Genomic DNA, 24,141 nt, shown 5'->3' with positions numbered 1-24,141 from the left:
CCACCCCATTATATCCTCCAGGTTTATAGAGAATTCATTCAGTTTCTCCAACTCGTCAGCTTTGAATACCATTTCTGGCACAGGTCTCTCTCCCAAATCTTCCTCGGTGAAGACCAAAGCAAAGAATTAATTTAATCTCTCTGCTACTGCTTTGTCTTCCCTGATCGCCCCTTTTACCCCTCGGTCATCTAATGATCCAACTGATTCTTTTGCTGGCTTCCTGCTTTTAATATACCTAAAGAAGTTTTTACTATGTGTTTTTGCCTCCAACGCAATCTTTTTTTCAAAGTCCCTCTTCGCCTTCCTTATCAGCGCTTTGCATTTGACTTGACATTTCTTATGCTGTTTATTATTTTCAGTCGGTTCCTTCTTCCATTTTCTAAAGGATTTTCTTTTAGCTCTAATAGCTTCCTTCACCTCACTTTTTAACCATGCTGGCTGTCGTTTGGTTTTCCGTCCTCCTTTTTTAAAACACAGAATATATTTGGCCTGGGCTTCCAGGATGGTGTTTTTGAACAGCATCCACGCCTGATGTAAACTTTGAACCCTCAAAGCCGCTCCTCTTAGTTTTTTTTTTCACCGTTCTTCTCATTTTATCATAGTCTCCTTTTTTAAAGTTAAACGCCAATGTACTAGATTTCCTGTGTAAGTACTTGAAAGCTAATATCAAATTTGATCATATTATGACCACTGTTATCAAGCAGCCCCAGAATCATTACCTCCCGCAACAGATCATGCGCTCTACTAAAGACTAGGTCTAGAATTTTTCCTTCTCTCATCGGCTCCTGTACCAGTTGCTCCATAAAGCACTCCTTGATTTCGTCAAGGAATTTTACCTCCCTAGCCTGTCCCAATGTTACAATTACCCAGTCAATATCGGGGTAATTCAAATCATCCATTATTATTGTGTTGCCCAGTTTGTTTGAGTCCCTAATTTCCTGTATCATTTCTACATCTGTCTGTTCACCCTGGTCAGGCGGACGGTAGTACACTCCTATTACTATCCTTTTCCCCTTTACACATGGAATTTCAATCCATAGGGATTCCAAGATGTGTTTTGTTTCCTGCAGAATTTTCAGTCTATTTGAATCAAGGCTCTATTTAACATACAATGTTACCCCTCCACCAACCCCACCAGAGCCTATTATATCTAATTTTTCATTTAGTGCATCTTATTTCTTAATCTTCTGGCATTTGCATATAGACATTTCAAACTATGTTTGTTGTTCCTATTTACATCATGCTCAGTACTTGACAGTATTAATTTGCAATCTTTTGTCTGATTTTTATTTTTATTTAAGGACACCTGATCTACTATGGTCTCTTTTGCAACCTCACTATCGGGATACCTTATCTTCCCTGTTTTGGTGATATCTTTGAAAGATACCTTATCCCGAACCATGCGCCTTCCCCCAGATTCTAGTTTATGTTTTATTTTATTGGTGCTACAACAAAGTTGAACATACAATAAACACACAAGGCCAGAATAGCAAACATCACTGTCTGATTGAAGTAAGTATGAACAAGACAATTGTACCATCAACCGCATGCTATCCTTTTTCTCCCCGTCCTACCCCACCCGCACCCCTCACTATTATCTACAGTGCAACTAGATGGTTAAAGTTACAAAGCATATCATGAGGAACCCACAGAAATGAAATACCATCCCACCCCCCACCAGTTTCTAGTTTAAAAGCTGCTCTATCTCCTTATTCAACACCGATGCCAGCAGCCTGGTCCCACCCTGGTTAAGGTGGAGCCTATCCTTTTGGAATAGGCTCCCCCTTCCCCAGAATGCTGCCCAGTTACTAACAAATCTAAAACCCTCCTCCCTGCACCATCATCTCATCCATGCATTGAGACTCCGGAGCTCTGCCTGTCTCTTGGGCCCTGCACGTGGAACAGGTAGAACTTCAGAAAATTCTACCCTAGAGGTTCTGGATTTGAGCTTTCTACCTAAAAGCCTAAATTGGCTTCCAGAACCTCTCTCCCACATTTTCCTATGTCATTGGTACCCACATGTACCAAGACAGCCGGGTCCTCCCCAGCACTATCTAACATCCTATCTAGGTGACACGTGAGGTCTGCCAACTTCAAGGCAATCCTTACGTCCACCAGCCACCCAGCTATCTATATGCTTAATGATCGAATCACCTAACCCTTCCCTCCTGGGCAGCACTTGGAGACATATCCTCGGTGCGAAAGGATGGTACATCCCCTGGTGGGCAGGTCCTAGCTACAGGAGTACTTCCTACTTCACCAGGGTGATGCTCTCCTTCTAGGAGACCTCCCTCCTCCAAGGTAGCACAGGGGCTACCAGACTGGAGGTGGGACTTCTCTACAACATCCCTATAGGTCTCCTCTATGTACCTCTCTGTCTCCCTCAGCTCCTCCAAGTCTGCTAGTCTAGCCTCAAGAGAACGGGCCCGTTCTCCGAGAGCTAGGAGCTCTTTGCATCGGGCACACACATATAATCGCTCACCAACTGGGAGATAATCATACATGTGACACTCAATGCAAAAGACTGGATAGCACCCTTCTCACTGCTGGACTGCTGACTCCATCTTAGTACTTTTGAGTTTTTCAATCATTTAAAACTTGCTAAAGTATTAAGGATATTAGCCTAATATAAAAATGTCTTAGTTTATATGGTACATTGTGTGATTTATTTAGTGTTTCCTTCTTAGATGGTAATGAAATGTATTTAAAATTCTGTAAGATCACTCCTTGCTTGTTATCCTAATTGCAATAACTGACTATAAATGAAGAGCTGTCCTAGGGGTGGGCGTGAAGACTAAACTAGATCCTGGAGTGCCTACTAGAGGCTGTTAATGCTATGGTACAAAGTTCAAGTTTTAAAACTAAGGGGAAAAGACTATGGAGATTAGTTGATAAAATTTGCTTTTTCATATTTTTATTTTGCCTATCACTAACCTACAATTCCTTCTTTAAACCCCAATCTTAAGTTCCCAAAGCACAAAGCAAAATAGCATTCACTTACCAGAGAAATGTCCTCTTCTACTTCCTCACACCTTAGCTAACACCTAATTGAGGTCACTGGCCGTGCTACCAGAGAAATGTCCTCTTCTCTCAGAACTTCTCAGAAAAAGTTCAGTGGAACATTTCCTCTTTAAATAGTTTTGAATCTAAGGGGACCTTTTCAAAACAGGTTCTTTCAAGCTAACTCAGCAACCTATGCAAATATTCTACTTCCTCACACTTTAGTTAACACCTAATTGAGGTCACTGGTCGTGCTACCTCTCCAGCAACCAAAGAACAGAAAATAACTGTCTTTTAGAACAAGATTTTAGCCTTTTAAAGTTTTTGGGTGTTAAGTTTCTACCTCTAGAAAATGTTTCAGTTTAAAACTATGGGGAAAATGCCTTTTCTAGAGAAAATTTCATTTTAAAACTATGGGAAAATGGTTGTACACTATGGCAACTAATTAATAATGCTTGCTTTTCTCTCCCTCTAATGAAGATTATAGAAAAAAACATAAAGAACGGCAAGTCAAATGCAAAGTGCTGATAAGGAAGGCAAAAAGACTTTGAAAATAAGATTGCTTTGGAGGCAAAAACACATAATAAAAACTTTTTAGGTATATTAGAAACAAGAAGTCGGTAAAAGAATCGGTTGAACCTCTAAATGATTGAGGGGTAAAGGGGGCACTCAGGCAAGACAAAGCCATAGCGGAGAGACTATATTAATTCTCTGCTTCGGTTTTCACCAAGGAAGATGTGGGAGAGATACCAGTGCCAGAAATGGTATTCAATGCTGATGAAACAGAAAAACTGAAAAAAAAACTCTCTGTAATTCTGGAAGATGTAATGGGGCAATTTGATAAATTAAAAAGAGTAGATTGTAAGCTCTTTGAGCAGGGACTGTCTTTCTTCTATGTTTGTGCAGCGCTGCGTACGCCTTGCAGCGCTATAGAAATGCTAAATAGTAGTAGTAGTAATGTATTGATAGAATTGAAAAATTAACTTGCAGAGTAATTGTTGGTAATATGTAATTTATCTTTAAAATATTGAGGGCTTAGTAGTAGAAAGAAAATTAGAAAAATCAATGAATGTCAGCGTGATCTGAAACAACAATATTTCTAATGCATGATGCTTCAACATCCATAATTAAAGATTTGGAAACTAAAGCACAATCAATTCGTGAAGAAGTTTGATGTACTTGAGAAATAAAAGTATAATCCTTACCATCCAGATTAAGGTTTCTCAATAGATTAACAAATCCTAGTGTAGATGAAAAGGATCTAGCATCCATTATATTTGTACAGGCTCTAGATACTCTAGTGACATCAAGAATAGGATCTAGGACTTGCTTATAATCTCCTATTACAGTGTTTCCCAAACTGTGCACCGCAGCACACCCACTGGGGTGCCGCAGCAAATCCCGACCTCTTTCCCACCCGAACCGCTACTGAAGACAGCAGCAGCAGAAAATACAAAAAAAAAAAAAAACAACCGCACGCAGGACTACAGCAGCATTCAAGCATGTGCTGTCAGTTCTGCCGGTCGTCTGTCTCCGGAACTGGAATGACATCAGTGGGGGGGGGGGGGGGGGGGGGGCAGAGGACCAGCAGAGCCAACAGCACATGGCTGAAGGTTGCTGCAGCCCAGCGCCTTTTTTTTTTTTTCGCAGCCACTGGGGACAGGAGATGTTTAGAGCACCAGACTGACAACTAAAGCCTGGCTTCATAACCCACTACTTCTGCTTGTAATCTTTGACAAGTCACTAACCCTTCGTTGCCTCACGTACAAAATCAGATTGAGAGCCCTCCAGGGACAAGGAAATACCTGTAATACTTGAACATTACTCTCCTTGAGCTACTACACAATGAGGTGTAAGGTAATTCGAAATTAATAAAATATTTTTAACCTGCTCCCATGCACGTACCATATAGTGTAAGGTCATTTTTCTTATTTAAAAAAAAAAAAAAAAAAACAGATATGCACGCATCCCTTAAGATACCTTAGTGAGAGTTTCAGTAGGCTCATCTCTACTTATTAACCAGAGAACATTTTAATTACAGTGATATCATTCACCCACTCCAGTCTTCTCAGCTATTTACAACAACAACAAAAAAAAGAACCAGAACAGTCAAACAAGTGAACCATAAAACCACAACAATCCTCATTACCTACCCTAAACTCCAACCTTTTCCATAGGTAGAGTAGTAATTTGTTATAAATCGCAATCAGTGTGTGATTTGGAGAGGCTGGTTATAGGGAGGGACATCCTAGCACTTATATTTGTGCAGAGAAAAAGATGGAGACCTGTGTGGCCGGGGGGGGGGGGGGGGGGGGGGGGTGTCGCGAAAACTTGCTCGGACACAAAGGGTGCCGTGACATGAAAACGTTTGGGAACCGCTGTCCTATTACCACAAACTCACAAGGAGACAATGCAGCCAATATACTAGTAAGTTCTGCAAAGAACTAGGAAACAGGACCAGTAAGTGCATATATATTAACCAAGCTCTCTACCGCCCATTTTTATTTTTAATAATACCCATCTACCATTTTTATCAAATTGATCATTATATCTAAATTAGTAGACTCATTCATCAAAGTAAGCACTCTACATTTCCGCCCTACAGCAGGAGCTAACATTCTTTTACCCCGCAATTTGCAGGCACAATTTTTAGCCCTCCCATAATACAGCAAAGAAAAAAAATACTGAAAAGCCCTATAAGGTAAAATTATGTATCATACCTGATAATTTTCTTTCCATTAATCATAGCTGATCAATCCATAGACTGGTGGGTTGTGTCCATCTACCAGCAGGTGGAGATAGAGAGCAAACTTTTGCCTCCCTATATGTGGTCAAGTGCTGACGGAAACTCCTCAGTATGTCGATATCAAAGCTCCATCCGCAGGACTCAGCACTTAGAGAATTACACCCACAAAGGGACACTCTGCCCAGCTCACCACCGCCGAAACGGGGGAGGGGAATTAACCCAGCTCATCCCCACACAAGTGGGGGAGGGGAATCCGTCCAGCTCATCCCCGCGGAGCGGGGGAGGGACACCACCCCGCCGATGCGGGGGGATCTGGCTTATCCTGCAACCGCAACCGCGGGAAAAGCTGACTGACCCTAACACCGCCGAAGCGGGAGGGGTACAAAGCTGCCCTACAGTCGCACGAAGCGGGAGGGAGTGCCGGCAGAATTTAAGTCTCAATCCAGCCCCATAAAACGGAGGGGAGAGGAATGCAGCAGCTCACTGTAACACAAACTCGTCTCAACTCTTGAAGGATCCAAGTGAAAAAACTTGAAGTCCTCCTGAAGTAACTGAAGACTAAACTTGAACCTAAAATTCAACCAGAATATAAACAGTACAGATATCTGGGAGGGGCTATGGATTGATCAGCTATGATTAATGGAAAGAAAATTATCAGGTATAATACATAATTTTACCTTCCATATCATCATGCTGATCAATCCATAGACTGGTGGGATGTACCGAAGCAGTACTCACCCAGGGCGGGACATTGAAATCCCTGACCTCAACACTGAAGCTCCAAACCGGGCCTCCGCCCGAGCAGCCACAGTCTAGCGGTAATGCTTGGAGAATGTATGGGCCGATGCCCAAGTTGCCGCCTTGCATATCTCTTCCAAGGAGACGGACCCGGCCTCTGCCATCGAGGCCGCCTGAGCTCTAGTGGAGTGAGCCTTCAGCTGGATAGGCAGCACCTTCCCTGCGGCCACATAAGCCGCTGCAATGGCTTCCTTGACCCATCTTGCCACTGTAGGCTTAGCAGCCTGCAGACCCTTACGAGGACCTGCAAACAGGACAAACAGATGATCCGATTTCCAGAAATCATTGGTCACTTCCAAGTATCTGATGATGACACGTCTCACATCCAGATATTTGAGAGCAGAGTATTCCTCTGGGTAGTCCTCCCTACGAAAGGAAGGGAGACAGAGCTGCTGATTCACATGGAAGCGAGAAACAATCTTGGGCAGGAAGGAAGGCACTGTGCGAATAGTCACTCCTGCCTCAGTGAACTGCAGAAAAGGCTCTCGACATGAGAGCGCCTGGAGCTCGGAAACTCTTCTGGCTGAAGTGATAGCCACCAAAAAGACTGCTTTCAACGTCAGGTCTTTCAGAGATGCCCTCGACAAGGGTTCAAAAGGCGGCTTCTGCAATGCTCTTAGAACCAGGTTGAGATTCCACGCAGGCACCACAGAGTGCAGAGGAGGGCGCAGGTGATTAACTCCCTTGAGAAAGCGCACCACATCTGGCTGTGAAGCCAGGGAAACACCCTTCAGGCGGCCCCTGAAGCAAGTCAGAGCCGCTACCTGGACTTTAAGGGAACTGAGCGACAGGCCTTTCTCCAGACCTTCTTGCAGGAACGCCAACACTGAAGAAATTGGAGCAGTGAAGGGAGAAAGTGAGCCTGCTTCACACCACGCTGCAAAGATATGCCAAACCCTGGCGTAAGCAGTAGAAGTAGAGCGCTTCCTCGCTCTCGGCATAGTGGCGATGACCTTGTCTGAGAAGGCCTTCTTTCTCAGACGCTGCCGCTCAATAGCCAGGCCGTAAGACCAAAGGGGGAGGGATCCTCCATCGCCACGGGACCCTGATGCAACAGGCCATGCTCCACTGGCAGCCGCAGAGGATCGTCGACTGAGAGCCTGATCAAGTCCGCATACCAGGGACGTCTGGGCCAATCCGGATCCACCAGGATTATCCGGCCCGGATGCTTTGCCACCCGGTCTAGCACCCTGCCCAACATGGGCCAGGGCGGAAACACATAGAGAAGCTCCTGTGTCGGCCACTGTTGGAGAAGAGCATCTACTCCCAGGGATCGAGGGTCCCGTCCTCTGCTGAAAAAGCGCGGCACTTGGCAATTGGCCGATGACGCCATCAGATCTAGGCTCGGCTGGCCCCAGCGCTTCGTGATGTCCAAGAACGCCTGAGCAGATAGCTGCCACTCTCCGGGCTCCAAGGTATGGCGACTGAGAAAGTCCGCCTTGACATTCATGACTCCGGCAATGTGGGCCGCTGACAGCTGTTCCAGGTTCGCTTCCGCCCACTGGCATAGATTCATGGCCTCCTTGGCTAGAGGGGCGCTCTTGGTACCTCCCTGGCGGTTGACATAGGCCACAGCCGTGGCATTGTCCGACAGGACCCGTACTGGCTTCAACGCCAGTACCAGGATGAACTCCAAAAGCGCCAACCGAATGGCTCTGAGTTCCAGGAGGTTGATAGACCACTTTGCCTCTGCAGGAGACCAGAGCCCCTGCGCTGTCCTTCCCAAGCAGTGGGCTCCCCAGCCCGACAAAGAGGCGTCCGTCGTGACAACAATCCACTCCGGGGTCACCAGAGGTATTCCCGCAGACAACTTGTCTGTCTGCATCCACCAGCTCAGCGCCTTGCGCACTGCTGGGTCCAAGGGAAGGCGCACAGCATAATCCTCTGACATCGGAGTCCAGCGCAGCAGCAGAGTGTGTTGTAGTGGTCTCATATGAGCCCTGGCCCAGGGCACTACTTCCATCGTGGCCGTCATAGAGCCCAACAGCTGCACATAGTCCCAAGCCCGAAGAGGATAGGCTACTAGGAACGGGTCCACCTGAGCCTGAAGCTTGACAATCTGATTGTCTGGCAGGAACACTCTGCCCACTTGGGTGTCGAATCGAACTCCCAGATACTCCAGGGACTGAGTCGGGCGCAGCTGGCTCTTCTCCCAGTTGATGATCCACCCCAGGGAGCTCAAAAGAGCAACCACCTGGTCCACAGCTTTGCCGCACTCTGCATAAGAGGGGGCTCGGATCAACCAGTCGTCCAGATAAGGATGGACTTGTACTCCTTCCTTCCTCAGGAAGGCCGCGATGACCACCATTACTTTGGAGAAGGTCCGCGGAGCAGTAGCCAACCCGAAAGGGAGGGCTCTGAACTGGAAGTGTCGGCCCAGGACTGCAAAACGCAGAAAGCGTTGATGAGGAGGCCAGATGGGAATATGCAAGTACGCTTCCTTGATGTCCAAGGATGCCAGGTACTCCCCTGCCTTCACTGCCGCTATAACAGAGCGGAGAGTCTCCATGCGAAAGTGCCGAACTTTCAAGGCCCGATTGACCCCTTTGAGGTCGAGGATAGGCCGTACAGAACCTCCTTTCTTTGGTACCACAAAGTAAATGGAGTAACGCCCCTTGCCAAGCTGATTTTCTGGCACCGGAATGACCACACCCAGGCGGATCAGATTGTCCAAGGTCTGCTGCACTGCCACAGCTTTGACCGGAGACTTGCAGGGAGAGAGTACAAACCCGTCTCTTAAGGGTCGGCAGAACTCTAGCTTGTAGCCGTCTCTGATGACTTCCAGCACCCAAGCGTCTGAAGTTATTGTGGTCCACTCGCCCAGAAACGAGGACAGCCGTCCTCCAATCTGCACTGGGGCGTGGACCAAGTCCCCGTCATTGGGTACGAGACCCTGGGGGAGGACCGGAGGGAGCACCTCCGGGACGGCGGTCTCTGAGAAAGGAATGCTGCTTGGGGGAGAAGTTCCTCTTGAAGGAAGAGGGGGCAGAGGAGCCCGACCTGCCCGGGCGGTACCGACAGGCTTCCTGAAACCGTCCTCTGGAGGTACCGGGGCGAATACTAGCCCGAGCCCTGACCTCTGGTAACCTCTTGCCCTTAGACGTGCCGAGATCGGTCACGATTTTGTCCAGCTCGACCCCAAAGAGCAGCTTGCCTTTAAAAGGCAATCTAGCCAGGCGGGATTTAGAGGCGTGGTCAGCAGACCAATGCTTCAGCCAAAGCCACCGCCGCGCAGAGATTGTCTGAGCCATGCCTTTAGCCGAGGCCCTCAAGACATCATACAGCAAGTCTGCCAAATAGGCCAAGCCCGATTCCAGGGCCGGCCAATCAGCCCTCAAGGAAGGATCCGAGGGGGAAGCCCGCTGCACCATAGTCAGGCACGCCCTGGCCACATAGGAGCCGCAAACTGAGGCCTGCAAACTTAAAGCAGCTGCCTCAAAGGACGACCTTAAGGCCGCCTCCAATCTTCTGTCTTGGGCGTCCTTTAGGGCCGTGCCACCTTCCACCGGCAACGCCGTTTTCTTAGTCACCGCAGTGATTAAAGAATCCACGGTAGGCCACAGATAGGCCTCACGTTCACTTTCAGGCAAAGGATAGAGGCGGGACATAGCCCTAGCCACTTTAAGGCTCGCTTCCGGGGCATCCCATTGAGCCGAAATTAAGGTGTGCATGGCATCATGCACGTGGAAGGTTCTAGGCGGGCGCTTCGTCCCCAGCATAATGGCAGAGCCAACAGGGGCTGAGAGAGAGACGTCCTCCGGAGAGGAAATCTTCAAAATGCCCATGGCCTGCACTAACAGGTTGGGCAAATCCTCTGAGCTAAAGAGCCGCGCTGCAGAGGGGTCATCCGCTCCATCCGAGCGGGGATCCGTCTCCTCCAAGGAATCCGCAAAGGACCGTTGGGAGAACTCAGATACGCTGCCCTCATCAACATCGGAGGAGACAAAGTCCTCCAAGGCCTGGGAATCAACCCGAGGGCGTTTACCTCCGGGGGCCTCAACCTCTTTACCAGACGAGGGAGCAGGGGCAGCGTTTTGCATAAGGAAGGCCTGATGCAGCAGCAAAACAAACTCGGGGGAGAAACCCCCCAGACTGTGCACTTCCGCAGCCTGGGCTACAGCCCTAGACGCACCCTCAACCGGCGCTCGCAAGAGCGGGGGAGAGACATGCTGCGCATCCAAGATGGCGTCCGGCGCGACACTCCGCGAAGGAGCCGCGCGGGAAGAACGGCGCTTAACTTTAGCCGCTTTTGTGCCGTCGCCCAAATTAAGGGCTTCATGGCATTAATGTCTCCTACCTCAAGGGCGGCCCAAGAAGAAGCCGTCCGAGCTGCGTGGCCGGCCAAGATGGCGGAGGCGAGCAGCGGGGGATGGGCGTTTATGGCGGGAAAAACCGCCACACCGGAAGAAGGACCGGGACACTCATCGGTCACGAAACTGTCACCCAACAAGGGCGAATCAGACTTTAAGACCCCCGCATCCCCTCTAGAAGCGCCCAAGCGATCCGGGGAGCGACTCTTTGCGCCCTCGCCCTCCAACGCCATAGGCCACGTGGAGATCAATCGGGGAACCCCCTGCCCGCTATAAAATGGTAAAAATTACCTGCTTTCCGCTCCGAGCTGTAACGACCTGGTGTCCCAGTGAGTAGCTGCAATAAACGTTTAAATAAACGTCGAAATAAACGCCTTTAAGGACGTTCAAAAATTTTTTTTTTTTTTTTTTTTAAACGGAGCCAGCGGGAGGGGGGAGAAAAGGAGGGACCTGGCACCACCAGGTTTGCACTTGCTCAAAAAGAGCCCTCAACCCCAGGCACTCAACAAAACCTAAAAATTAGGCTTGGAGGCCTAGCCAGAGCTGCTGCTGTGTGTGACCACCACCTGCTGAGATAGAGAACATACTGAGGAGTTTCCGGCAGCACATGACCACATATAGGGAGGCAAAAGTTTGCTCTCTATCTCCACCTGCTGGTAGATGGACACAACCCACCAGTCTATGGATTGATCAGCATGATGATATGGAAAGTTAAATTACATTACTACCACAGTACACCTTAGTGAAAACAAAATTGCATCCTCTGAACAATATAAGAAAATATAATCAAAATTTTCCAACACATTCAGGTCACACCACCATCCGCTAGTGATCCAATCATTCATACATCCAATCCACCTCATACCCACACTAGACCATTTATTTCCATGCAATTTAACAAAAATACTCAAGTATATTTCCTGTATATAGTAAAACAATATTTTGGGAAAATATAAACCACAAATCAAATTAGAATCGTACCCATCACTTTCAAAGAAACACTGTGGATCAAAAGAAGTAAAGCATTCTTTTATTATTAGGTAATATACCTAATAATAAAAGAATCTTGAGCATTCGTAGCATCTGTCAGCAGATCACAAAGTGCAGCAATAATAGCACCAAATTCATGAACTAATTTTCGCTACCATAGTAGCATCTCTGGATGTTCAAAAGTTGTAAGTACGATTTGTAATGGTAACCCAGAGTTTAGCCGGGTAAAACATCCCAAATTGTGCTCCAAGGGCTCTAAGTTGCAGTCAAAGGGCCAAAAGATCCTTTTGCTTCTTCGCAGTCACTGGAGCCAGACCAGGTAGAATAATTAATTTTGCCCCATTCCAAGCAATATTTCTGGCTGACTTTGCCTTTGACAGTATCGCAAGGGCTTGCAAGTATCTCAGTATTTTTAACAAGGGCCTCAGCAACTGCATGGATGCCGGACATCAAGTAAGCACCCTATGTGCCCTTTGGACCTCAAAAAGTGAGGCCAAGCAGGACGGGAAGCATTTTTTTCAATAAAACCCATCGGGTCTTGACTTTCCGCTCCCTCCATTAATCCTAATATACCAACATTATTTTTACGGCTACGATTATTAGCCCCCTCCAGCTCCACATGAATCCTCTCCAGCGTTTTTTGCTGATGTTGTAAATCTTCAACTGTTGTTCACACATCGAATCTGACTTTGTTATTAACATCTTCCTTTAAATCTGCAATTGCTAAAGTACTGTACCGAATCATATTTTTTTATTTATGTAAGCTCTGGTAATATAGGTTCCAACAATTCGTTTACCTCATGTAGAGTCACCATTTTAATAAGTGTTGGAAGATCTTGTTTAGGATGTTTACCACTGTATGCTGGAGGAAAAACAGAATGAATTTTGTTCTGCTTCACACTGGACATCTTCTTAGTTAAGATGCTATCATTTAAAGCCTAAAGAAAAACGCTGTAAAAGAGCTGCAGGATCATTACACTCTCAGAAAGCACAGAGCAAATACTTTAGGCGACCATTTTGATTGACCGCCAAACCGGAAGTCCACGGTTTCTGTACTCTTTACAAAAAGACAAGCATGTACACACGTCTTGAGAAGCAGCTCCTTTAATTTCCAGTAGAACTTCTGGTAATCATCATAGGTAAAGTGCAGAACAAGTGGCAGGGCACATAGAAGGCTCAACAGAGAGAGAGAGTAAGCCTTCCCAAAGAAAACAGACCAAGTCAGTCAGAAAATTAAAAGTACACCAAAGGACGATTTAACAAACAAAACCACTCATTTAAATATTAATGAATCCAGACAAATTATGTAGTGACAAAAACACAAACTGAAAAATTAAAAGAAATCTCTGGGTTGACAGTTCAAGAAAGCAAAGTCTTGATCAAGTTAAGCAGAGTATCATATTTCAGCAGCCCAAATAAAATGCTGATAGATTCAAGCTATTAGAACTCTGTGCCTTGTGACATTCAACTATTATTAGCATTCTACCCACCGATTAGCTGCCCCTTCAAAATCTCTCACTTTGGCTGGGGGGCCTCCTCCACTATCTGAGAGTCCACGCCTGAAAAAAACACAATGTATAAAAGACGGTTAAGCCAGGAATGCAAAAAAAATAAATAAATGAAATTCACTTTATTTATTTATCCGGCAGTCCACATAAGCATGGAGTTCTTACCTTAACAGTACACCACCACGTCCTCTACCTCCACCAAGGCCTGAGATGGTCAGTCGTCTAGCTAGGGCAGGTCTTCAAAAAAAAAAAATTAAATTGTCAGAATAGTTGCAAATTAAAGAGACACGTGTGGCACAAACTCAGAAATACGTATCATCTTATGAAGCAGAAAGATGGGGGAATCTTGTTTAAAAAAAAAAAGCAAAAACACACAACAAAAATCCCCTTAAGGCATTAATTAAGCGCACTTGTGCTAACTACATAAATGACAGCACATGAAAAGCAGCATGCACTAACCTTGGCTCTGGAGACAGAAGCCATTTTGGGTGGAGTCGGTAAAAATGTACAGACTCCAACTCCAGCTTCAAAATAAAAATTTACATTATAATATATGGTAAACTTATTTCATACCTATATTTTTTTTGTCTTGGATCTAAAATTACATCCTGAAATTGTTAGAGATATTGCCCTGGTGGTTACTGCTTTGCCACCGACCCAGGTTGTTCTCTGCTATCAGAATAATTAGATCAGATTTGAGAGCTTCCACAAAGGAGGAACCGACTGAGGCGATTCTTTTTCTGAGGACAAATTTTTCAAAGATTTAAAATATTAAGAACTAGATTCCATAAATGGCACCTAATAAATCAGCACTAAAAAAATAGAGCTATTCTATAAACCACGCTTACAGTTAGGTGCTGTGTATAGAATAGCACTTAGCGCTGGGAACCACAACTACATTTAGGCGTGACCATTTACACCAATGAAAAGCTGCTGTAAATCCCCACATGTAATTTAGATGCTGATTCCCCTAATTCTATAATGTGCATAAATTTTAAGAACACCCCGAACCCACCCATGCTCCTGCCATGGGTATGCACCCTTTTCGGACCCGCTCGATAGAATTTATGCATACCTCTTTAATGAATACACCTAAAAAGATGTGCACATAAATTCTAATTATTGCCAGAGCTGATAATTGCCTGTTATTTCCCTATTATCGGAGCTTCTTGGCTTGTTATTCAATTAAGTTGCATGTGCAAAATGGACACGCGTCCAAATTTGCGCGTGCAACTCAAAACACTGTATGCAGAATCCAGGGTTAAGTGTGTAACAATGTATTGTATATTTTTATTTGACAGCATCGTTTTGTTCAAGTTCTTTGTTCAAATATATTTTGTGATTTATTAGTCCTAATTTTGTACATAAAGCAATATCGTGTTTCTGTAAATAATGGCATTACTCTTAGATTTACTATGCATAGTAGGAGTCAAGACAGGAGAAAAATAGGGGAATTGAAGGTTTGATGTATCAACTCTATAGCTCTGGTTCTAACCATAGGGTGGGATCCATGCCCATAACCCACCCCCTAACTAAGCATGCAGTTAATTAGAATGCGCTATAGAGGCCAATGAAATTTCGGGTTTCGGAGGAAAATGCTTGTGCATTTTCGGCGGAAACCCAAAACTAGCCCTGCCCGATCCTCAGCCCCCACAAGTCAGCTTCTCCCATGTCCACAGAAAAAAACACTTTCACCCCCTGGGCTGCCCACCACTCCATCCTCCTCGGGTCTACGGGGAAAGGGGTGGCACTATTAATGTCTCTCTAAATCATGTCCTTATCTGACGAAGATATCACATTACACCACTGTCCAAGCATAACTGGTCTCTCCAATAGCTGGTTTGTCCAAAGTTTGAAATAATTTAAGACTCTGAACGGCAAATGAAGGCGCTCAAAAGAAAATGTCCAGAATATTCCTGGCAAAATGTTCCAAACATGTCACGCTGCTGCGGGTGATCCGGAGTAGTGAGCCCTTGGGCTGCTACCAGAGACCGGCAACAGCAGGGGAACCACCCAAACTGGAAGCGAGGCCAAACACCAACAGGCTGGTACCAGGTACAGGAGTCTCGAACAGGTTTGGTTGGACAGAACTCTGAAACGGACTTGGCCTGGCTGGACTGGAACCAAATGCTGAAACGGACGGGGCTTGATTAGACTGGAACCAAAGGCTGAAACGGACTTGACTTGGCTGGATTGGGACCAAATGCTGGCACAGACTTGGCTTGGTTAGACTGGAACAGACTTGGCTTGGCTGGAACCAAATGCTGGAACGGCTTGGCTGGAACAGGATTCAGGATTTTCAAACAAGGCGGACACAAGCAGGGTAGGGCAGAAGCTAAGGACAAACAGGTTGATACAAGCAGGAAGGGAACTAAAGCTGAAGACAGACAGGGCAGAGACACACAGTAAGGAACTGAAGCTAAAGACACACAGGGCAGCTACAACCAGTAAGGAAGCTAGAAATGAAGACAAACAAGGCAGATACAAACAGTAAGGAACTGAAGCTAAAGACAAACAAGACAAGAACTAGCAGAGCTAGAACTGCAACAAGCACGCACAGAAGAAAGCACATCTGAAGACCTCTGTTGCAAAGGCAAGTCTGACAATTCTCTGGTGCTTAATAAAGGCAATTACAGATGAGGTCAAAGGTGAGGCTTGGCAGCAGAAACACTGGGGCAAGTCTGGAGTGCTGGAACATCAGGACCGGAATGGAACCTGGAAGATGTCTGGGAAACAGGAAAAACACAGTTCACAGCAACCACAGGGCCCGGTCACCTGCTGGCAAAGTGAGTGTAGGCATGGAATACAGTCACAATCATGACAAAACAATATGTCTTTTGAGCAGTATACCGGAAATACATTCCTGCTGGTTGTGACCAGACAAAACGTTTTGAAAATTTTGGATTCTGTCTTGTCTCCTGTTGACACTGAAAGCAAAACATGGACCAATGTAGAGTACAGGACTTAATGTTCTGCACAATTGTATTTTGATCATCGCATTTGATGTGAGGATTATTCAAGCATTTAGGGGCCCTTTTACCATATGGTGGTAAAAGGTGGCTTGTAATAGCATCAGCCCATTGGTTTGCTGCGCGCAGAGGCCACTTTTTACCACCATTTACAGGTGGAGCCCTTACTCCACCTATTTAGGAGGCGGTGAGAGCTCCGGCACTGCCCAATTACCGCCAGGCACACCCTTGGCACTAGAAAATATAAATGTATTTTCTAGCACCAGAAATGGCGAATGGCAAAGGAAGGACTACCGAAAGGCTCCTGGACAAGCCCAGCGGTAGACCCTGTGCTACCCCTTCCATTCTTTAGTAAAAGGGCCCCCTAGTTTGAGACATGGTGTTTTGCCAGGGATTTCTTTTTTTTTTTTTTTTAATATTTAATTTTCAAAATACAACCAAGATAAAATTCCACACATGAAAAATGAGCCCACAATTGAAATAAGTAATGGTGAAAGTTTGCCATTTTAACAAATTAAGGAATGATATATATAAGGATATAAGGAAAATTAAAAAAAAAAAGGGTGGGGGGGAGAAGAAACAGAAGATACTTCAGTTATCAGGAGAACATAACCTGGTATTATCAGGAAAATTTAGGGAACTTTTTAGGATCGTAAAGTGGCTATTTCTTTATGTCCAATTCAAACCGGATTAGAGGAGGGAGTGGAAACCAATATGGGTTGAGGAGCTTTCCTTGCTGTTAGGATATTCTTAAACTGGTCTGGATCTAGAAAAACATATCTTAGACTGAAACATAACCAAACATTTGAATGGAAACTGAAAGAAAAACGTTCTCCCAAGTGCCAAGAGTTCAGATTTCACGGTTAAGAAGGCCTTTCTCCTGAACTGTGTGGCCTTGGACAGGTCAGGAAATATTTGAACTTTATGGTGAAAATACAATCTAAGGAGCCAGTTACAATATGGCTCCAAGGCAAAGGAAGCAATCAGAGTGGCAGTAGACACCACAGGACCAGATGTTTCTAAAAATAACAGTTCAAAAGTGTCTGCTAATTGACCTTTCTTTGCTTCTTGAGATTGAGTTCCTCGCCAATCTACATAGGAAACTCTAGTAGTAGGTGGAATAGACTTTAGGAACTTGCAGATTTTCCATACTATAGGTTCCACGAGATTGGAGACGAGCGGATGTGGTCCCTCTTCACAAAAGTGGAGACAGGGAAGAACTACTACTACTACTATTTAGCATTTCTATAGCGCTACAAGGCATATGCAGCGCTGCACAAACATAAAGAAGTGGGAAACTACAGATCAGTAAGTCTCACGTCGGTGGTAGGAAAAATAATGGAGTCGCTGCTGAAAGAAAGGATAGTTAACTTTCTAGAAACCGACGGGTTACAGGACCCGAGGCAACATGGCTTCACAAAAGGAAAATCCTGGGTGACCAAATAACTGGATGAGGGATGTGCACTAGATGTAATCTACTTGGACTTCAGCAAAGCCTTTGATACAGTCCCCTACAGAAAACTCGTGAATAAGCTGAAAGGGTTGAACTTAGGACCGAAAGTAGTGAACTGGATAAGAAACTGGTTGACCGACAGGTGGCAGAGGGTGGTGGTAAATGGAATCTGCTCGGAGGAAAGGAAGGTGAGCAGTGGAGTTCCTCAGGGGTCGATGCTGGGGCCTATTCTGTTTAATATATTTGTGGGAGATATTGCTGAAGGGTTGGAAGGAAAGGTATGCCCTTTTGCGGATGACACGAAAATAGCCAAGAGTGGATACCCTGGAGGGAGTAGAAATGATGAGAAGGGATCTCCCAACGTTAGAAGAATGGTCGAGGGTCTGGCGGTTAAAATTTAATATTCAAAATTCTGGGTTTCCTAGAAAAACGGTTTCTAATGACTCAACTGGTAAAGAAGTTATAGAAACCAAAAACATATGGTAAACAGATATCAGACAAACAACTACAAAAAACGTTCTATTTTTGGATTTTTCATATATATGCAGTATATAATATTATATTGTGCTCAGTTTTTTTTGGTGTATTGCAATGACCCAAAGACTCAGGATGTGTAAAACACCTTACCGACATCATCGCACACCCTGCCTCCAACCTAAACGTAGCACTCCAGTACTAGAGTAGTTTCTAAAAAAGAAAAATAATAATAATGAAATACCAGCTACTTAGCTTAGGTGGATTTCAGAGGGCGGAATAGTTCAGCAGTCTCAATGTTGTTGACATATCAGGAGGTAAAGTGAGGTCCCGGTCAATGCAATACAATTTTTAAAAATAAACAATTAGTGCATGATTACTCCATCAATCTTGTGATCAGTGTCCAAAGTTCCCTACATGGGCCATGTTTCGCCTAAAGAACAGCGTCTTCAGGGGAACTGATCTGTAGAAAATAGATACTCAAAATATATTTTTTTTTAATTCAATCAAAATATGTTCCAAAATCCATGAAAACACATGAAATATATTATAATTTTTCCACTTACAGTTCGGTGAGAACCAGGAAGGAGCTTCATCCAACCCGATAAGAAACCTGCAAAAAAACGCCCATGCATATGCAGTGTTTAAATAATTTATCAGCTGATTTACAAGCGCAGGAAAAAAAGTTTTAGTTATTTCACGTCAGTGCTTGCCACTCTATTTCCCTATTAAGGCCACTAGGGGCCACTGTTTGCCAACGATAAATAAATTCTTGTTCTTTCCTGAGGAGAATCCGTGGTACATCACCTCCCAAAGGCAAGTTAATCTGTGTAAGAACTACAAATCTTAAATCTGTGATGGTGTGTTGAGCTTCTGTCCAGTGGTCTACCAGCGGTGCTTCACGTTTGAAGTTCCTCAAGTTGCTTAGATGCTCGCCAATTCTTTGTTTAATTCGTCTATTAATATGTCCTATGTACCATTTAGTACAGGGGCATACAATACCATAGAGGGGTAGGCAACTCCGGTCCTCGAGAGCCGCAGGCAGGTCAGGTTTTCAGGACATCCACAATTAATATGCAGGAGATAGATTTGCATACCATGGAGGCAGTGCTTGCAAATCTATCTCCTGCATATTCATTGTGGATATCCTGAAAACCTGACCTGCGGCTCTCGAGGACCAGAGTTGCCTACCCCTGCCATAGACAACTTGAGAAGAGTTACAATCTGTGGAATGACGGAGAAAGAAAGGTTTACCAGTGCTGGGGTTAGAAACCACTGTAGTGTGCCAGGCATACTGGCAGTACACACACCTTCCACAACTTCTGTGACCATTCGTTGCAGACGTGATAGAAATCTGGGGGGATGGATTAACTGAAGACAGAATCTCACCCAGATTATGATCTCTTGTGTAGGCAAACATCGGTACTTGGTCAAATCCTAGAGAAGCTAGCATTGGCCAATGTTTACAAATTATATTTCTGATGGCAGTTGTTTGGCAGGAATGGGGCAATATACAGACAATTCACCAGACAGTGTCGATCAGCATTCATGGCTCTCTTGATGCCTTCTTTATTACTCTGTTAGGTATGCTGGGGTCTTGAAACTACTGTACAGATCTATCGCTGAGTTACTGAAGCACTTTTTTTGAGGATGACAGTTTTTAATACGTAGAAATTGGCCTACTGGGATCCCATTCTTAGAGGCCAAGGGGTGAAAACTGTGGTAGTGTAACAACGTATTGGAATCGGTCACTTTACAATATACCCCCGTAGCAAACTTCCCATCTTGTATTTGTATGGTAATGTCCAAATAGTTGATTGATTGGCCTCCTATCAGTGATTCAAATTTAATATGAGTATCAACTGAATTTAGATATTGAAAAAATTGCTGAAGTAGATTCTGAGTACCAGTCCATATAAAGATGACATCATCAATAAACCGTTTCCACAATGCAATGTTGGAAAAGAACCTGGATGGATACAAAAACTTCTCAAAATCCGCTATATAAAGGCACGCAATGGTGAGTGCAACGGTCGCACCCATTGCTATTCAATGAGTTTGCAGAAAAAGTTTAAAGTCTTCAAACCGAAAATGATTTTTGCGTATTATAATTTGTTAAATCATTCAGAAGATTCACTTTTTCTAGGGATATTTTGAGCTGTTGAAGATGAAAATTAACAATGTTGCAGGCATAAAAAAAAAGTGAATCTTCAGAATTAACAGAAATTATAATACGCAAAAATCATTTTCAGTTTGAAGACAGTTTGTCTATTAGATTGTAAGCTCTTTGAGCAGGGACTGTCTTTCTTCTATGTTTGTGCAGCGCTGCGTATGCCTGTAGTAGTAGTAGTAGTAGTAGCGCTATAGAAATGCTAAATAGTAGTAGTAGTAGGATTTTGAGGAGAAGTTTTTGTATCCATCCAGGTTCTTTTCCAACATTGCATTGTGGAAACGGTTTATTGATGACGTCATCTTTATATGGACTGGTACTCAGAATCTACTTCAGCAATTTTTTCAATATCTAAATTCAGTTGATATTCATATTAAATTTGAATCACTGATAGGAGGCCAATATTTTGCGTTGTGTGTCTCATTTTTTTTACATTATTTTGTTTTATTCATTTTTATATCTATTTTCTACAGATCAGTTCCCCTGAAGACGCTGTTCTTTAGGCGAAACATAGCCAATGTAGGACACTTTGGACATTGATCACAAGATTGATGGAGTAATCATGCACTAATTGTTTATTTGTACATTACCATACAAATACAAGATTGGAAGTTTGCTACGGGGGTATATTGTAAAGTGACCGATTCCAATACGTTGTTACACTACCACAGTTTTCACCCCTTGGCCTCTAAGAATGGGATCCCAGTAGGCCAATTTCTACGTATTAAAAACTGTCATCCTCAAAAAAGTGCTTCAGTCTGTACAGTAGTTTCAAGACCCCAGCATACCCTAACAGAGTAATAAAGAGGGCATTCAAGAGAGCCATGAATGCTCATCGACACTGTCTGGTGAATCGTCTGTATATTGCCCCATTCCTACCAAACAACTGCCATCAGAAATATAATTTGTAAACATTGGCCAATGCTAGCTTCTCTAGGATTTGACCAAGTACCGATGTTTGCCTACACAAGAGATCATAATCTGGGTGAGATCTTGTCTTCAGTTAATCCATCCCCCCGGATTTCTATCACGTCTGCAACGAATGGTCACAGAAGTTGTGGAAGGTGTGTATAGTGCCAGTATGCCTAGCATACTACAGTGCTTTCTAACCCCAGCACTGGTAAACCTTTCTTTCTCCGTCATTCCATGGATTGTAACTCTTCTCAAGTTGTCTATGGTATTGTATGCCCCTGTACTAAATGGTACATAGGACATACTAATAGACGAATTAAACAAAGAATTGGCGAGCATCTAAGCAACTTGAGGAACTTCAAACGTGAAGCACCGCTGGTAGACCACTGGACACAAGCTCAACACACTATCACAGATTAAGATTTGTAGTTCTTACACAGATTAACTTGCCTTTGGGGGGGGGGGGGGTGATGTACCACGGATTCTCCTCAGGAAAGAACAAGAATTTATCGTTGACAAACAGTGGCCCCTAGTGGCCTTAATAGGGAAATAGAGTGGCAAGCACTGACGTGAAATAACTAAAACTTTTTTTCCCGCGCTTGTAAATCAGCTGATAACCTATTTAAACACTGCACACGCGTGGGCGTTTTTTGCAGGTTTCTTATCGGGTTGGATGAAGCTCCTTCCTGGTTCTCGCCGAACTGTAAGTGAAAAACTATAATATATTTCATGTGTTTTCATGGATTTTGGAACATATTTTGATTGAATTTTAAAAATATTTGAGTTGTGTCTCTCATTTTTTTACAATATTAGTAATTTTGTTTTATTCATTTTTTATATCTATTTTTTATATCTATTTTCTACAGATCAGTTCCCCTGAAGATGCGGTTCTTTAGGCATGGCCCATGTAGGGAACTTTGGACACGGATCACAAGATTGATGGAGTAATCATGCACTAATTGTTTATTTTTAAAAATTGTATTGCATTGACCGGGACCTCACTTTACCTCTTGATATGTCAACAACATTGAGACTGCTGAACTATTCCGCCCTCTGAAATCCACCTAAGCTAAGTAGCTGGTATTTCATTATTATTATTTTTCTTTTTTAGAAACTACTCTAGTACTGGAGTGCTACGTTTAGGTTGGAGGCAGGGTGTGCGATGATGTCGGTAAGGTGTTTTTTTACACATCCTGAGTCTTTGGGTCATTGTAATACACCAAAAAAAACTGAGCACAATATAATATTATACACTGCATATATATGAAAAATCCAAAAATAGAACGTTTTCCTGAGCCCCTACGTCTTGCCCCATCCTTGGCCACCTTTAAATCTAGACTGAAAGCCCACCTCTAACATTGCTTTTGACTCGTAACCACTTGTAACCACTCGCCTCCACCTACCCTCCTCTCTTCCTTCCCGTTCACATTAATTGATTTGTTTTGCTTACTTTATTTATTTTTTGTCTATTAGATTGTAAGCTCTTTGAGCAGGGACTGTCTTTCTTCTATGTTTGTGCAGCGCTGCGTACGCCTTGTAGCGCTATAGAAATGCTAAATAGTAGTAGTAGTTCTTTGTCCGATATCTGTTTACCATATGTTTTTGGTTTCTATAACTTCTTTACCAGTTAAAATTTAATGCCAAGAAGTGTAGCGTGATGCACGTGGGGTGCGGAAACCCAAAGAAAGATACCGGATAGGAGGGGAGAGATTAGTAAGCTCGATTCAGGAGAGAGACCTTGGGGTGTTGGTGTTGGAGGATCTGAAGGTGAAGAAACAATCCAACAAGGCGACGGCCATGGCCAGAAGGATGCTAGGCTGTGCAGAGAGGGGCATAACCAGCAGAAGAAAGGAGGTGTTGATGCCCCTCTACAAGTCGTTGGTGAGGCCCCACTTGGAGTATTGTGTTCAGTTTTGGAGGCCGTATCTGGCTAAAGATGTAAAAAGACTGGAAGCGGTGCAAAGAAAAGCTACGAAAATGGTATGGGATTTGTGTTGCAAACGTACGAAAGACTTGCTGACCTGAACATATATACCTTTGAGGAAAGGAGAAACAGGGGTGATATGATACAGACATTTTAAATATTTAAAAAGGTAGTAATCCACAAACAAACCTTTTCTGGAGACGGGAAAGCAGTAGAACTAGAGGACATTAATTGAGATTGAAGGGGAGCAGACTCAGGACTAATGTCAGAAGTATTTTTTCACGGAAAGAGTGGTGGATATGTGGAATGCCCTCCCGCGGGAGGTGGTGGAGATGAAACGGTAATGGAATTCAAAAATGCATGGGATAAACACAAAGGAAGGTAAAATTATGTATCATACCTGATAATTTTCTTTCCATTAATCATAGCTGATCAATCCATAGACTGGTGGGTTGTGTCCATCTACCAGCAGGTGGAGATAGAGAGCAATCCTTTTGCCTCCCTATATGTGGTCATGTGCTGCCGGAAACTCCTCAGTATGTCGATATCAAAGCTCCATCCGCAGGACTCAGCACTTAGAGAATTACACCCACGAAGGGACACTCTGCCCAGCTCACCACCGCCGAAGCGGGGGAGGGGAATTAACCCAGCTCATCCCCACACAAGTGGGGGAGGGGAATCCGTCCAGCTCACCCCCGCGGAGCGGGGAGGGACACCACACCCGCCGATGCGGGGGGATCTGGCTTATCCTGCAACCGCAACCGCGGGAGGAGCTGACTGACCCTAACCACCGCCGAAGCGGGAGGGGTACAAAGCTGCCCTACTGCCGCACGAAGCGGGAGGGAGCGCCGGCAGAATTTAAGTCTCAATCCAGCCCCGTAAAACGG

At 44.4% G+C, this 24,141-nt stretch overlaps 1 protein-coding gene across 1 annotated transcript in view; it reads right to left on the bottom strand.

Annotated features, from left to right (window-relative positions):
- The window catches only part of PNN (pinin, desmosome associated protein), a 49,466-nt gene that overhangs the window by 13,781 nt on the left and 11,544 nt on the right, over nt 1-24,141 (bottom strand). The window contains exons 2-3 of the mRNA XM_030214612.1: nt 13,518-13,589; nt 13,335-13,403 (exon numbers count right to left, since the gene is read on the bottom strand). Coding sequence (XP_030070472.1) covers nt 13,335-13,403; nt 13,518-13,589 — 141 coding nt within the window. The remainder of the gene's footprint in view (nt 1-13,334; nt 13,404-13,517; nt 13,590-24,141) is intronic.

This window comes from Microcaecilia unicolor, chromosome 9 (genome assembly GCF_901765095.1).
Source record: "Microcaecilia unicolor chromosome 9, aMicUni1.1, whole genome shotgun sequence".
In the NCBI taxonomy this organism is placed as follows: Eukaryota; Metazoa; Chordata; class Amphibia; order Gymnophiona; family Siphonopidae; genus Microcaecilia; species Microcaecilia unicolor.
This window is presented reverse-complemented; position numbering and strand designations above follow the sequence as displayed.